Below are 17,528 nucleotides of genomic sequence, written 5' to 3'. Positions count from 1 at the left end.
TATCAATTTTGAATAAAACGAATAGTCAAACATGATTCTAAAAGTCAACTATCTCATCCATAAAAATAAAAATAGGGAGGGAGTAAGTATTTTATAGGCTATTATTACATCTATTGGTCTATCATAAGAGTTCGTGTGCTGCGGGAGTAATTCACTCGATATCTGATTCAAAGACATAGAAACGCACGCAAGCATACCCGCTCAGTAGAAAAAAAGGATTCCTAGAATGCCAATTGCAATATTAATATGGAGAAAACAATACCAAAATATTCCTCATTAATGTAAAAGTTATATTTGTTGTTGGGTAGGAGGTAATATTTATTAAAATGACAATTTTTTAATGTGTGGACATATAATAGATAATAATTTAACTGCTTATTTGTGTTGGGATAAAGTTTAAGCTTTATATAAGTTTGTTTATTTTAGATCGGAAGGAATGCAATCTAGAAACAGAGGAAGATGGAGGGGCCCACACGTCGGTAGCAGCGGGTGGGGCCCACGAGTGCAGCGGTGGTGCGGTCAAGTCCCGGCAGGCCCCGGCGTGCGGTGCCGGTCGGCCTCTTGGCTTTTATTTTTGCTCATTTTTAGTATGCACAAAAGGCTACCTACCTAGGTAGTAAGGTTATTAGCCATGGCTAATTGCATGACTAACTCTGACATGCACTCACTGTCTCTTCCTAATCTGTCCTGTCCTCGCCGATGGTCTAGCAATCATTACCAACATGGACATCAGATCGATGATTCATGTGGACTCCTGCAGGCCTGCAAGTTTATTATCTTATCTGCAGCAATATATATCTCCAATAATAATTTAAATCCTATAAATATTTATCTCTATTACTTAAAAACAGAATTATCCGTCCTCTTCTCCACTCAAAAAAAACATCGGTTTCATAAAAACTAGACAAAGTATTAAGTGGTTTCTTAAAAACGGATTTTTTTCTCAATAGATATGTGCAGTCTATTATTAATTGCATGAGTATGTGTAAACTTAGAATGCACGGGTATATTGATAGTATTTTCAAACGGGTGAGTAGCTTGCTCACCTTGAGGCAAAAGTGCATCACTTGGTGAGCTTCACCCGCTGATTTTATTTAGGGGCTGTTTAGTTCCCAAAAATTTTCACCCAAAAACATCACATATAATCTTTGGACACCTATATATAGTATTAAACATAGACAAAACGAAAAACTAATTGTATAGTTATGTGAGAAATCGTGAGACGAAACTTTTGAGCCTAATTTGTACGTAATTAGCCATAAGTGCTACATTAACCAACATACGCTAATAACGGATTAATTAGTCTTAAAAGATTCGTCTCGCGGTTTACAGACCAGCCGTGAAATTCGTTTTTTCATTCGTGTCTGAAAACTTTTCCGACATCTGATCAAACGTCTGATGTGATATGTAAAAATTTTTATTTCACCGACTAAACACTCCGTTGGTACCCAACCGCATTTCAAACTGTTGCTGTCGGTGACTTACTATTTAAGTGATGAAAGATTGAATAGAACTGCTAGTCAACGGTACTAGCTAGTGCTCTCTCGGGTAAGGAAACCCGCATCGCTCGGCGGCGAAGATGCCGGCCGGCGATGCATGGCTACATGGCCGTTCATCATCTCCAAGATCGAGGAAGATACTATACAGAGAGTGAGTGCTCGATCATCGATCCTGCAGCTCACGTTGTTGTGAACTTGTTTGCTGTTGCTGCTGCTTTAATTTGCTTTGCTACGACGACGACTGCACTAGTTGGCCAAGTGCTTGCTTCTTCCTGCCACTGTTAAGCTGCACACATACAGCTCTATCTTTTTAATTTTGGTTATATTTATAATCTAAATTTTAAATTAAAATTAATTTTAGATTTTTCACTGAAGTATATTTTTCCAGATTTAACTTTTATATTGCTAAGATACTATAAAAATTTTACTCATAAATTTTTTTTGTTTGCGAATATACTGACTTTTTAATTGAAAAAACCAAACAATTATCTCTACGGTGGCTCAACTGCAACTCTCTGCACCACCCCGCGCTAACATAATTTGAACCACATCCATCCATCGATGCCAAACATCACTCGCTAATCGAGATGTGCAGATTACTCTTCCGGCCGATCGACTTAAATCTATGTATCCATGAATCTAGCAGCTGATTGATCGATCGATCTGGACACGACCGGCGCCCGAGAGAGAGAAGTTTAATAATTAATCGATGCTCTAGCTTTTAAGTAAGCTCGATCGATAGATCAGCTCGCTGGCAGTTGCCTGCACCCGGCGCACGCAGATGCATGTGCAATGTCGTCGATATATATATACACTTCTGTCTGACTAAATCCCACAATATCAGGCTAAGATCATCCTTAATTACGTACGACAGGGGAGCAGTCTGAACAGAGATCATGCATGAACGCGTTATGCGTAGCTTAGCCAGGAGAGAGATCATGGTCAATTCCACGATCCATCTATGCTTCATTCGTCTATCCATAGCTGATCCATTAAGTTAATTGTAAGTTAAGCGGGTCAATTTATTTAGTATTGGTTATTACTTTGGCTTCTTGAGATTGATTATTGAGCTAGTTAGCTGGAGCAGCATCATAGTGATCGATCACATGAACCGACCGACCACATCATCACAGATAGATAGATGGATAGACTAAGTTATATATTAATCCACACAATACATAGATTCACATTATTTTTATTTTTATTATCTTGTAACAAAATCAAACAATATTTAATTGATGGATCATCTGATCTGACAGCCATGGTTTCCGGAAGTAGTTTTCTACATTCGTCTGATCTCCTTCACTTTTTATCTGATCCCTACTCATCAGCGTGCACACATGTCATGTTCTCTTTTTGTTCACCCTCAAATACGGGGACGTTAATTAAGGATGAGTTTGTTTGGAACAACTTTAGCTGAGCAACTTAGCTCACACAAAACAAGAATGTGATTAATTACGTATCAATTATTTCAAACTTTAATAAATAGCCTATTTGACCTTGTAAAGCAACTTTTTCACCATTTTTTTTTAAAGAGGTATGTGTTTCTCGAACATGTGCATACGATAAACAGGAAACGAGTAAGTTGCTCGATATGTTCAGCTCAAACAAACTCGCCTAAGCCTGTTTCTCGAACATGTGCATACGATAAACAGGAAACGAGTAAGTTGCTCGATATGTTCAGCTCAAACAAACTCGCCTAAGCCTGTTCATTTTTGTGGAGGCTTTTGGACCTAATGTTCATGAATCACAGGCATAGATAGTTCAGCCCACCTATATATGTAACCGCATCTGCATGAATCCCCGTGTGTGGTCATTAGCTTGCAGCAACCTTGTGGAGTTTATGGTTATGCACTGCAGCACCAGAAGGGACAGCAATTCAAACACCTATATATATATATATATCTCCTGAAAACGATCCATCGTCCTCAACTGTACTTAAATTAAACTCCCAGCTCTCTAGTTTTACAAATCGTGGACAGCATTAGTGGCCATTGTGTGAATTGACCCTAAAGTCACACAAAAATAGACTAATCCTTGCAGAACTTGCAACATTTCAGTCAGTCTTCCACTCTTCCCCTGTTGGTTTCCCCATCGCCCTGTAAAATTTCCGGGCACACTAACAAAATTTGCTGTGTTTAGAGCACCTTACCTACACTACAATTATTTTTGCTGCTAGCTTAGCTTCTATGCTGACTACGTCTGATTTGCTACATAAAAAGGAGACACCAAGTGGCTGGCCTCTGATCAACTCCTCCTATGATGATGATGCCTCTTCCTGCGTGGTGGTTTCTGCAGCATGGACATATGATCCATGTCTTGGTGGTCTCTTGAGTCGGAGGGAGCTCCTCCTGTCAGCCAGCTCAATGCCTCTCCTGCAGCATCCTTCTCTGCAAGCTTCTTATTGGCGCACGGCTGCCCTACAAACTGCATGCCATTAAACTCCACTGTCGACCTGAAGAGGCTGTTCTTGATTTGCTTCGTTTTGTAGGACGGGTTGTCATGCCCGGCCCTAGTGAGAAGGGTCTGAAGCTGGTTCTTCGCGTTGTCTCCTCCATTTCCACCACCATGAACCATGGGGGCTGCAGAGAGCATTGTCTTTGCTTTCTTTGATCTTTGCTCTTGTCGACCATACACAAAACGACCACTGCATGGATCCTCGGTGACAAGCAGTCGAATAGCTGACAGAAGCTCCTCACTGGTTTGGATGTCCATCCTTGGGTTTTGGAGCTGTAAGAAATAATAATTCGTCAAATATCACAAAAGCATTAGCACGATTGAGGACCTTTGAAACAACTAAACTGTACAAGTAAATTACATGTGGGAATGTCTTGTACAGGAAAACAAATACCAATTTAAATGGCACATCAGAAATCAGCCCTCAAGTACCTTGCAATGGATTAAATTATCAAGTTCACTCTTTAGACTCAAGTAAGTCGATGCAAGATCACGACTCATGAAGAACTCAAGATATCCTCCAAGCATTTTCAAATGTCCATCCTGCGCCATGAAGTAAAAATTATCCCAAATGTACCTTTGCTTATTTCAGCAACAAATAAGTAATGCAAAGCTTACCAAGCCCCCTTGTTTTATGTTGCCTCCAAAGAGCAACAGTATAGAATCAGATATAGCTGTTGAGTCCCTGAGAAAAACAGAATTCACCTTCACCTTCTCATTGAACACCAGCCAGGGGAACGGAATCTTAGCTTCTTTTCCATTGACTGAACTCTGGAAACAACAAAAGACCAATTAAATGATACTTTCTCACATACATCCATTGATTGAATTAACCAACCAACATAGCTTGATCACCACTGATGATAACTAATTATCTAGATCTAGTAACATACCGAGTAAAGCATGACTTGCCCGTCCTCCATTGTCTTGAGAGAAATTGATTTCTCCTTGTTCTGTGATTAACAGGAACATAAGAAAAACACTGAATTAAAGCATTTGAATATTGCCTTAAGAAGTTAATATTGGAATCAGTCATCCTCCACACAGAGCATATAGTTTCGGATATGCTTCCCCTTATTTGTTTTTTTAGTTGTTATGTCAGTACTTGCAAACAAATTCTTCTTTTGATCATTGCCAGAAATAGCTGGGGAACCAGAATAACATGAAATAGAATGATTCTACTGGAGCCATAGTCATGCTCCGCACAAAGCACATGACTAGAACATGTTTACCACCTATTTTTGTTCTTCAATTGAAAATTTCAGTACTCATGCTAATTCTTCTTTTGATCATTACCAGAAATAGCTGGAACCAGATTATAATTAAATAGCACGATTCTTCTCACAACCTCACAGGAAAAACAAAAGTATACCATGCCAACAAAAAATACATGTCAAAAATGCAACAACACAAATATTATTAAATGATAGAAGTAACTCACCACAACAGAGGAAACACCTGGATATAGTCCTGCACAAATGACCGCCCGAACTAGATTTTCATCACGGCTCCATTTATTGCACAAAGTCATATTTTCATCAACCAACCCAGTATCCCTGAGAAGAAAGAGAAATTGTCTCCGAAGGGAATCTATGGCTTTCAAGGTTTGCACAGATAGAAAATTTTTCCAGCAGTAGTCATAGCCATTGCGATCTCTTTCAGCTTCTCTCCATCCTTCATATGCACGAACAAGCGCAAGGTGATCGCTGTAGTCCCGGCATGAAAACTGCAATTTAGCAGACTCCGCAAGCTGCAAAGAAAGATGGCACATAAATAAAACTTATTACATAGGGACAACAGAAGGGCAAGTACAATGAAATAACAAGCAAAAAGGCAGTGCTGAAAAGGGAAATCCAGTATATAACAAAATATTTGACTACATTAGGAACACAAAAAACTTTGAATGCATTACAAGAGACAGCTCAAACTGGAGTACTAAGAAAACATTACTTACATCCTTCTTGTCAAATGGAGTCAAGAATGGATCTCTCACACTAAGTCCCGAAACAATGGTTAAGACGGGATCAAGGCAATTAAAAATAGCACCAAAGATAAGCATCTTCCCCAATTTAGGCTCGACCGGGAGCATGGATAAGTGCTTTCCTGATAATGCCAATCAGTGGGTATAGTTAGATAAGCTACAAATGCTTCAGATGATTCAATAAAGCAGTGATAAACAGATGATTCACAGATCAATTTAAAGGGTGGGCCTGATACCTAGAATGGTTAACTCTTCATTATGATCAAACGCTCCAATGACCTTGAGATATTCAATGGCGTTTTCTACCTGAAAAAATCAAATTAATTTACCAAGTCATTCAAAGGCACATAGGACAAGACTTTTGCCGTTTGTGCTAAATATAAAAATTGAATAAGTACCGATAGAGACTCAGGTGACTGCAAAGCTCTGGATAAAAATTCAGATATGCTCCCAAGACGCAAACTTTTTATTTGCAAACAGAGGGATTGAAGGGGAGTTCTCAGGAGTTCTGGCAACTGATAATCAGCAAATGCTTCATACACGCATCGTGGATAGAGATGGTAACACTCCCCTGGTTGGACTCGACCAGCTCTGCCTCGTCTCTAAATTGTTACACATTTAATTAGCCAAAATGATGTGATAGAAGATGATGACCAAAGATAATATACATGTTAACGTTTCAAAAATATCTTTATTAGTATATTCATTACCAGAAAGTGTCAATTTATTCAGAACAAGTGTTTCGGCAAAAACAAAATTAGAATTACTCCAAGAAAAATACCTGTCTGGCAGAAGCCTTGGAGATCCAGGTTGGAAGCAAACATGGGGTATTGTTCAGTGCATCATAAGATGTCTCTTTTGCTTTGCCACAATCAACAACAAAAACTACATCATTGATAGTAATACTAGTTTCAGCCAAATTGGTAGCAAGAACTATTTTCCTTACGCCAGGCTCAGGTCTATCGAATATTAGTTTCTGCATAGCAAAAAGGCAGTAGTATAAATATTATATCAATATTATATCATTTACCGTATATTGAACTAACCAGCGTCATAAAAAAATAGAGGGAGTACATGAGAAGAAATAAAAATGTGCAGTGCTTTCTGTTTATGGCTGCAAATGACCTGAATACTAATAGCACTAACAAAACTATATAATGGAATGCTTATGAGCATCATGGAGTAAAACATGAGGGAGCATATGGACTTCAAGAATGTGTTGAACACATTAACACAAGCTACAAGCCCATGATACTTGACAAATTCACAAACTAACGTGGTCGTGGAAATTCCAAATGCAATGTTGTAGAACCGGTCTCAGCAAAGCAAGTTATAAGGGATGGGAGTTTCAAAGATCAAACAAATAGTGGCACATGTTAATGGACAACACCTCTGTTAATGGACAACACCTCAATCATTTATGGGTATCAGATTTAAATGGCAGGACCATCAATATTCCATTGGTTAAAACAGAGAACTGATCATGGCTGCAAAAATATAAATTACATCAGCATTGCTGTAATACCTGCTCTGAGCTAGCCATTGAACCATGACATGCAAGCAGTAAAACTTTATTAGGGTCTCCAAGCAATGGGTTTGCTTGCAGCTGCTCTTTCAGCGCATTGATGTCATCCCACCCAGTCATAAATACAAGAACAGCACCAGCTCTTTCCTTTTGACAGATATGGCATAAGACATTTTCTATCAAGTTAAAACCAATTGAATCAGGATTCCAACAGGATAGTGAGTCACGAGTTCGTGAACTATAGTCCCTTAAATCAGCAGCTTGAACTGAATCCTGCTCAAAAGAGGAGTTTAGAGAGAGACGAAACCTCTGAATATAAAATAATGGTCAGAAAAGAAGGGATCACATACTTCTACAACAGAAGCAATTTGGCTCTTCCTCTTCCTTAGAGCTTGCTTTTGCATCTTCCAACTCTTCTCTTGACCATAGTCATCAATTTGATTGTACGGAGTTAATCTGTGCCCAGTAACTTCGAGAATATCTTCTAGAAAATGAGTCCGAACAGGATATGTAAAACCCTGAAATGAGACACATGAACCTATTAGGAGGGAAATCCTAATAAAATAGAAGATGTTTTAATCTACGCCAACTAGTGAGGATATCTCTTATGAATAACCCAACCGAGCAAGCATAGAAAAATGCAGCAAAAAAGCAAAATATGAAACAACCAACTTAGACATCTCACCACAAGCGACCATATCAACCACATCACAACATAGTACTGCAAGTATAAGTTGATGCTGCAACAAATTCTATTACTCCCTCTGGTTCTACATGGAAGTTGCTTTAGCTTTAACTACTTCCTAAACATAAGTCTCCTTGGAACTTCTAGGCTCTTTTTCATATTTTGTTCCCTGTTTGCCCTTGCCAAATACTCCATCCCAATTATCATCATACAGGGTCTGTGCACTAAGACCAAGGAGAACAAAAACTCTCCCATAATCTATTTAACCCGCACTAAAAGAGCTAGAAGGTCACAAATCCCAACCTGCATTCCTACATGCAAAATGAAAATTTGCAAATCCCATGGAAACTGATTGGATGGATGCATACAAGCATTCAATCTACGTGTAAACCGAAGGGTTGTGCACATCCCAACCAAGACACAATGGGTATCATTCCCTTATATGATGACCAAATTGGGATATATTTTCTCCCCTTATATGATGATCAAAATGGGATGAAGGGAGTAAGTGCTACCCTCTTACAGATAATGGCTCACACTGTCTAATACTACAAATGAAAGTAACAAAGTCATTTGAGCTATTATCTTAATCCTTATGCACAAGTCTGAAACAACATATATTTATAACCAAAGGGATTATCAGGAAACAATACAACTACCCAATATGCCGCAATAGTTCTATTGGTGAACAGAGCATCATCATGGTGGCATACCACAGAAGCAAATGCATATGCAAGTATGACTGGGCACTTTTATGGCATTGTATCCTCTATAAAGATTCCAACAGAGTAGCAGACAAAACAGTAGAAAGGACAAAATGAAGACCAAGACAAGAGTGAACTCTAAAGGGCTTATGAAAATATCTTACAGGTATGTGTATCATTGGTGCTCCCCCAAAGTATGAAGAGAATAGCTCAGCATTAAGGGTTGCACTCATCAAAACAAGTCTTAGCTCAGGCCGGCGTGGAAGAAGGTCCTTCAGTACAATAAGAAGAAAATCTAGCAGAAAGATACAAAAAAATATTAAGTATAGCATTGTATATCTGCCTAGCTTCGACTTTTCCAATGCTAGTTTAAAATTTATATGACGATTGCAGACCTTCATTCATGCCACGCTCATGGATTTCATCAACAATAACATGGGTAACACCTTTCAAATTTCTATCCACCAGCAATCTCCGCAACAGAACACCAGTAGTACAGAAAAGAAGGCGTGTGTCCCGCCCTCTCATTCCTTCCAACCGAACTTTGTAGCCAACCTAAAATGAAGAGTCCTTAATACAGGCTGGGATAAGTAGAATAATAATACCACTTCTGCAAGAACTGTTAAGCTGAGGGTAACCCTCTCATCAGATCACCGACAAGAAAGAATGAAGGAAAAAGGTGTAGCCAGGTATAAGAAAGCATATTATCCAAACAGTATAGCTGACCAACTGCAGAATTGAAACTAGTGGCCAAGCATTAACCAGTAGATCAGAGATAGCTACTTTGGATGATGCACACAATGTAAGGATTCCCTATTGGCAACCGTAAGTAGGAAGTAACAAATGGAGAAAAAAGTTGTCGCTCCATCAGTACAAGTAGGCAGTATCTCACCGATTCACCAATTTTCTCCCCTCTTTCAGCAGCAACTCTTTCAGAAACAGCAATAGCTGATATTCGTCTCGGTTGAGTGCAAATAATACTACAAGTGGCACCACGAGCAGCATCTATTTCAGACTCTAAAATGTATTGAGGTAGCTGTGTTGTCTTACCACATCCTGTTTCACCTGAAACTACAACAACCTGTTCATAAAAAAAATCTTGCGTCAATGCTCTTATCTCAATAGAACTACTCAAAAGTTTTTGCCTATGTTCTAACATATTTAAGATATATTTTTCAAAATTGCTTTCTCAAGTAAAAAATAATATAAATAGGATCTCCAACATACAGAACTTCAATAGTTAAGTTTTGGAGATTAACACCAAATATTAATTCAGTATGATTACCGTTTGCAAACAGCTTTTAATTAGAAAAATATCATCCAATGTGAGGATGATATGTGAGCCTTAGGGCAACAGACGCACCAGTGAACATATCATCCAATGTTTGTTTGCATATATGAAGAACTTCCTATTTACTATCACGAACAAAAGAGTTGGGTTTTAAAAAGTCCACCATTGACCAAGCTGCAAGCCTTATTGCAAATCTAATAATTCATCCATTCTCAAATACTAGGCAGTCTTCACAACCATGCAAATCAGACAGTATGTAACCAAAATACACTTTAATTTATTACAAGCACATAACAAGGTGGTGAAACAGGCAAATAAAGAGAGTCGATAGGGTTGCAGGGATAGTCTTTTCTTCTTATTTTGTGACTAAACAAACTTTTCTTCAAAAAAAAAAGGCGCGGCACATTTGAGAACAAAGGGAGTATCTAATAGTCAACGACAAACACAAATCTAAAACAATAATAGGACCTGATTCCGAGATATGGCATCCAATAATGTTTGCCTTTCTTTATAAGAAGGAAGACTGCGACGAAATTCCATCATGCTTTGGCCGTCATATGATTCCTGAAAAAGAGAGAAGCTTTATCAATACAAGGCACTAATCTACACTTGTATAAAGGAAAGCAGTAAAAAATGTGTATTGAATGCAGCATGCTAAATCAAAGTTTGACTGCAGCATGACATGGTTAAATAATGCAGAAATGAACAAAGAACAATAATCCCTCCATTTATAAATTCAATGGCCTTGATGTATATGGCATTGGGTGCATGAAAAAAACATAACAGATCAGTTATCAAAAGTATAACTATAGTTTACTATGTGTGTAATATTTTAAAATTTCCCCAAGCATCATTGAAAAAGGCTATCAAAGGGACATCTTACAGCAAGTAAAGCATAAACTGCAATATATGATATGAAAAGAAGGGAGAAACCACAAACTTTCAACGCAACCTATCTATTTAACTATGGAATAGATACACAATTATTGGCAGGCGTGTTGCAATCCACTTTCTGGGATTTACAATTAAACATAAGTTTTCACTTCAAATGGGTATATCCTCATAGCATATACATCATGATTGGAAATTTTTAACACAATTGGAGGAAGCAAATCAAATAATCTGCAAGTAGTTTATTGCATATAATCAAACCTGCCAAGCTTCCTGTTGATTACGCAACTGTAGGCTTTTCCTCCTTTGTATTCTCTCTATCACGGCACTTGTTGAAGTCTGATTATCTTGCTGCTCCAAGAAGTTCTCGTCAGTTGCAAAACTGTCTGTGCTACTTGACCTTGAAAAGGCAGCATTAGGAAAGCTCCCACTGCTTGTTCTCTTCCGTGCAAGATAATCTGAAAGCAGAGCATCAACTTCTCTTTGCAAGCCAGAAGGTATAGATACCTATGAAAGTACAAGCCAATAATTTAGCCAACATTAATGTGCAGGGCATGCACATCACACACTCAAACCCTTGAGGTACTAGGAGAATTATATAATCATCATACCTCTCTTTGAGGTCTTTTGTCATCGAGGTCTGATCTATAATTAGGCAACGGAACCTTACTAAACACAACAATCCTAGAATACTGACGGCTGCAATAACATAAGTTATCATCAGATAGGTGATGAAGCACGCGCTGTATTAGGATATCACAGGGGGCAATGAAGTACCTGTACAAACCCATGCGTTCGGCCAGTTGGGAAAGTTGTTCAAAATCGCGTCTGTCCTTTCTTTCCCTAGAGATAACCTCTTGCTCATCTTCATTACGAAGAAGCATGTGCAGTTTCCATTTCCATTCATCAACATTATCTAAAGTGGACCCACCCTGGAAATATGATTTAAATGCAACTGTCATACTTGATTCCTCAACAGAAGCTTAGTACCAAACATTCTAACAAGCAGAAAAAATGGAGAAGAGTGCAATCTTGCACTCAAGATCCCTAACAGATGAGCTATTTCTAGTTGTCTAGTTGCAATACTTTGTCAAGTTCCTTTGAAAACACACACACAAAAGAAAAAAAGCTTTCCTATCTTGGGGAAATCATCCTTTCTGTTTTCCTAATTTTGGCAAATATTTCTTCTGACAGTTAATGGTAAACAACTTAATAAAATTTGAGACCTGACCAAAAACATCTAAAAGGGCATCAAAGTGTGGAGCTCAGAGTACATAGTAAGCGAAGCACTGTAATGTTTATAATATAGCGATGTAATGTTAAACCTGTATACATTAAGCAACTAGAACACTTGACACATCAACACAGGTTACTGTGTCAGCAGTTGTGCAAAAACGAAGCCAAATGGCCAATCTCTCTGTAGTTTCTCTTGGCAACACACTTACCTAGTTACACTATAATAACTAGTAATTGTGAGCACCATTTACTATCACTCGCTAATAACATCTCTATCCCTTCCCTTAGGCATCTCCGAGGTTTCTATCTGTTCCATATCAATATGTGAATCATACAGCAGAACGAGCACATATCAACGCACTCACCTTGCTCGAGACAGAGGTGCGATCCATCTCCCGATCCGAGTCATCCTCGGAGAAATCATCGTACGCGTACCGGGAGTACCAAGCGCTTCGCTGCCGGAAAGGCTCTGGCTGCGGAGGAGGCTGCCGCGGCGGGGGAGGCGTCGCACGCCGGGGCGGTCGAGGCGGAGACGGCGGTGGGCTGAGCGAGCGCCCGTCCGCCCGCCACTCGGGCGTGCTGCGCACCGGCTGGGCCTGCGCCGCTGCGGACGGCGGCGGCGCGAGGCTGCCGTTGGTGGACGCTATGACGGAGCGGAGGCGCCGCATCGGCGGCACGTAGACCCCGCTGGTGCTCATGGGCGCGGCGGAGGTGGAGGGCGGGGAGAGGAGGACTGGACCAGTGGCAGTCGCGTTCCCGGGAGAAGGATTAGGGTTCCGGGAGAGGAAGAGCGGGGAGGGCATGATCAGCGGGCGTGGCCGGCGGAGGAGGCGGAGGCGGCCCCGCAGGCAGGAGGCCAGGAGCATCACCACCCGCGCCGCCGCGGCAGCAGGGCCAGCAGATATCTCATGCAGCGCCTCCGCTCCCTCAGTTATTCAGGGGCGGCGGCGGCGGCGGCGGTGCGGGAGCACGGCTCGAGGGCTCGGGAGGGATCGAGCGCCGCCGCTCCCCGGGATTTGAGGAGGGTTTTGCGGAGAAGGCTCCGGTTCCGGCGAGAAGCGGCGGCGGCGGGGCAGGCGAGGGGTTCAGGGGCGTGGCGGCGGTGCAGGGGAAAGAGAAGAGAAAATGGATGGGTGAGGGTGGGGTGCGGTGCGGTGCGGGTGCGGATGTCGGTGAGAAAAGGAAAGGCTAGTCCTAAGCAGTGGGAAGTTTGTCTCACTGGCGTGTGGGTCCACGGACGATTCGACGCTTCGCTGAAGCGTGGGCCCGTGGGCCCCTTTCCCGCGCGCGTCCCTCGTATCGAGACGAGGGCGACGTGGGCTACGTGGCCTTGGTTGCAACGTCGATAAAATGGACGGCTGTTTGGGCCCGGAATTGCCATGACTTGGCGAGCCCTGATTGGATGAAGATGTGGGACCCACGAGGTTACGCGAGATTTCTATGATTTTTTTCCCCTACTCTACAGAGTTGGCCGGAGGTCCAATACAAGGCCCATCAACCATTTAATTCAGAGAAGCCTCTTGCATGAGTAATTTCAGATGCTGCCAGATTCGCCTCAACATACCGTGCTGCATTGGCTAGAAGGCATATGAATACAATACAGTAAAAAGTATGTTACCCTCAAAAAAAAAAAATAGTGCTTCAGAGTCAGCTAGCTCTCTAAATGCTAAAGAAGATAACGTCGGGTGGCACCAACATACTCTGGTGATTATTCACTCCAGTGTTCAAAAGAAACAGTTGATACAGAATGGCATGTGTATATCACGGGAGGTCTCCTCTTCTGCTGCCGCATCAGTAAGTGTAGCCCTTCTGGAACATTCCTTTCTTGGCCTCGTCGCTCTCGCCCTCCCCGGTGTAGCTGCCGAGCTGAGCCAGCGAGTTCGCCTTGGCGCGCACCAGCAGCGCCTTCTGCGCTGCCTCCACATTCTCGGGGCGCCCCTGCCATGTTTTCAGTACCGAGTTCTGGAGAGCCCGGGCGTAAGAGAAGGACACATGCCATGGGTTCGGTTCTTGGTTCATCGCGTTCAGGTTCAGGGTTGCCTCCACCTCAGACTGTCCACCAGAAAGGAACTGGAGAAAACGAAACGAACGAAGTTAATAGACATCCCTTCCGCTGTTCGGTTGGTTGGAGGTATCACAGAAGATAAAATGACTTTGGGAGGATTTAGAGCTAAGAAAATACCATGATTCCAGGGACAGCAGGTGGCACTCTCCTCCTCAGCATGGTAAGTGTGTGCTTCGCAATGGCTTCTGGAGTTGCCTTCTGCTTGTGTTCTGCTCCAGGGGTCACCATGCTGGGTTTCAGCAGGATACCCTCAAAAAGAACATTATTTTGGGCCAGGTAGAAGAAGACCTCAGACCACACTTTCTCTGCCACCTCAAGAGTTCTCTCGATACTATGGTCACCATCAAGAAGGATCTCTGGCTCCACAATTGGCACTAAGCCGTTGTCCTGCAGATTATTCCAGTTATAACATGATGAGCAACTAGCAAACTAAATGTGACGAGTGAGGAACACAAAGCACTAGAACATATATGCATGTCATGTTTGGCTGACTCAAATATGGGGTTTTGCTCAATTTCAAAATATTTTTAGATGATGTCAACACTAAAAGAAAGATAGTGTAGAGACTGCATTATATATTGGACAAAGGCACAAGCTCTTTCCTCTAGCTTTCTACATGAGTTTAACTTAATCCTAACCAATGCCATGTAGCATTCACTATGATCGATGTATACGATTTCAAGACAGTTCAACTGCTTAACAATTATGATTGAGATTGAGGACTGGTTACTATTGTAAAAACGTTTGAAATATCAAAATAAGATCATAAACAAATAAGGTTGTTCATCAACGCTCAATGAGCACACATTCACACAAACTAAAATACTGTAGTTGGAAGTATATGGATTTTTACCTGAGCGATGGCAGCATATCGAGCAAGTCCCCATGAAGCTTCCTTGACGGCTAATGCAGAGGGACCACAAGGGATGCTGACAACAGTTCGCCTGGAGAAGAACAACATACCAGTATACCACAGCAAGTTTAGAAAAGATATGTGCCGATAAAATTTGCCAGGGTATATATAATTACAGTATAAACTAACCACTTTGCAAAGCGTGCCCCCTGCTTGTAGTACTCAGCACACCTTGAAGCCAACCCATCTAGACCTTGGCACCAGGATTCATTGTTGGATCCAGGCAATGGAACCAGGCCCTGTTTGACACAACAAAAACCATGTAGTAGTAAGAACCAATGCTAAAACAGCCTTCATGAATACAATATGATGATCATCAGATCATGTCGTGCATACCTTGTCGACCTTGATACCAGGCATGATATTCTGATCCTTTAAGCAGTCAACAAACTTCTTACCATCGGTAGTTGACTGATAAAGAGTTTCCTCAAAAAGTATAGCACCAGAAATATATTCACCAAGGCCAGCAGTGGTCAGTAAAAGCTGCCTGTAAGCCTGGCGATTAACTTCTGTGTTGTCCAAACCAATTGAAGCTAATCTCTTTCCACATGTGGCATTCGACTCATCAATTGCCAAGATACCACGCCCTGGGGAAGCAACAGATTTCTGCAATATAGAAACATTAGATTAGCAGGAACTCAATAGAAAAATGAATCACAGCCAAGAAGGAAAAGGCAGTAGTGAGAAAATAAGAATGGCTTAGAATCCCAGATTGACATATCCAACTCAGTCATATGGAAATAAGTGTAAGCTGAACCATTTAGCCAAACAGATAACAAGAAATTGCATAGACCATAACTTGCTAAACCATTTTGGTGACCCTTGCAGTTTGAAAATTTATATTCAAAGCGACACCAATTTTCCATTATTTACTTACCATTCATCCAAAATTTAAAGCAGTCACAGCTCAACATACATCTAAAATGCCAACCCAAAAACAATCATCCAGGATCATTTTGAATTGAATAAATCCATGATTGAATCAAAAGGTTAACCATTACAGCACCAATAAATCCCTTCATTTACACTTTACATCATTATCCACTAGAACCACAAGGATACCACACAGAAACATTGTCAAACAAGATTTACCACTGAAAAAAACGCCTATTATTTCAACCAATGCCCACTAGTGTATGTAGATGACAGCAGTATCAGTTGAGTTAACCGATCCAATGGACAAGATTTAGCACACGATACAAGTGCAAGTGGTAAAGTGGATCTACGGGTTACTCAGTATCCTAATTCCATGCTACGTAGCTCCACATCTCAAATACTCCTAGTTCATTGCTCCAGTTTTAATGCTTGCATAAAACAAACCGAAACGACCACGGAAGATTTTGTTCAAGTAAAACTCTTGTCAGAATCATCCACTGTCCAAACTAGTATCTGCAAATTGTTGTTATCTCACCAAATCACCTTGTGGTTGTAGATTCAATAAATACTTGAATTCGTTCAGATAATCCAATACAGTCCGGATTTTTTTTCCCCAACCACAGGACCAAACCCTACTGAAAAGTCCCCGCCACAAAGCGCTAGATACCAACACAGACGGCGCCATCATAGATCGGACACATGCGACAGCCACGAGCAACCTCCCAAAGGCCAGATCCTTTCAAAGGCGACCGACTCCTAGACAAACAGGTACGAGGAAAAGGGACGGAGATGCGGTAGGGTTTGGTGGTGGCGCTCACCGCGGTGGAGACGAGCTCGTCGGCGTAGGAACCCGCCGCGGCGGCGCGGATGAGCGTGGCACGGCGGGGCGGCGCGGATCGGCGGCCGCCGGGGAGGCAGCCGGCGGCGGCGGGGGAGCTAAGCTTGGCCGTCACCATCGCCATTGATCCGCGTCCGCGTGCGTGCGTCTGATCGCGTTTTCGTCTGGAGTTGCGACGCGACGGCGACAAATAGGAAGTGGGTTGGTGGAAGACGAGAAAGTTGGAGGGCTTTTTATGTCAAAAATGTCACTGTGTTTTTTTATTATTTTCTTCAAGCCCTTGGCTCTCTTTTCTCTATCAATAAAACATTAAAAATAGAATTCCTGATGCTTTAAAACTACGATAAAATATTAATATTGACTTGAAAAATGAATCGAGTTTGAGTGGAAAAATTCAAAATTTGGTTGGGAAGAAGATTTTAAAATTTCAAAGGAGGGATAGGTGAGTGGTGGCTAACCAGAAATAGGGAGTAATTGGAGGGCCAAAATGGAACGTCGTGCTCTCCGCCGCCAGCGGGGCCGGGCGGATCGACCGAGGTGTCCAGATGCGGCGATCAATTTGGAATT

General features: G+C 41.5%; 2 protein-coding genes across 2 annotated transcripts; both read right to left on the bottom strand.

The window, feature by feature from the left end:
* Positions 1-3,377: 3,377 nt before the first annotated feature.
* LOC102706506 (DExH-box ATP-dependent RNA helicase DExH3-like) lies at positions 3,378-13,392 on the bottom strand. The gene is made up of 19 exons (XM_015842745.2): positions 12,635-13,392; positions 11,811-11,965; positions 11,645-11,732; positions 11,295-11,540; positions 10,611-10,706; positions 9,744-9,932; positions 9,247-9,406; positions 9,016-9,146; positions 7,813-7,980; positions 7,463-7,735; positions 6,719-6,913; positions 6,336-6,539; positions 6,174-6,243; positions 5,911-6,059; positions 5,398-5,706; positions 4,850-4,909; positions 4,575-4,727; positions 4,389-4,499; positions 3,378-4,229 (listed from the first exon to the last, which is right to left on the bottom strand). Exons 1-19 carry the CDS (start codon positions 13,133-13,135, stop codon positions 3,747-3,749), a joined length of 3,741 nt encoding a protein of 1,246 aa, XP_015698231.2. The 5' UTR covers positions 13,136-13,392; the 3' UTR covers positions 3,378-3,746.
* Positions 13,393-13,775: 383 nt separating this feature from the next.
* Positions 13,776-17,160, bottom strand: LOC102721788 (fructose-bisphosphate aldolase 3, chloroplastic). The gene is made up of 6 exons (XM_006645382.3): positions 16,942-17,160; positions 15,584-15,853; positions 15,377-15,486; positions 15,188-15,278; positions 14,452-14,721; positions 13,776-14,339 (listed from the first exon to the last, which is right to left on the bottom strand). The coding sequence occupies exons 1-6, from the start codon at positions 17,083-17,085 to the stop codon at positions 14,061-14,063; spliced, it is 1,164 nt and encodes a 387-aa protein (XP_006645445.2). The 5' UTR covers positions 17,086-17,160; the 3' UTR covers positions 13,776-14,060.
* Positions 17,161-17,528: the final 368 nt, after the last annotated feature.

The sequence above is a fragment of the Oryza brachyantha genome, chromosome 1 (assembly GCF_000231095.2).
Source record: "Oryza brachyantha chromosome 1, ObraRS2, whole genome shotgun sequence".
Lineage (NCBI taxonomy): Eukaryota > Viridiplantae > Streptophyta > Magnoliopsida > Poales > Poaceae > Oryza > Oryza brachyantha.
This window is presented reverse-complemented; position numbering and strand designations above follow the sequence as displayed.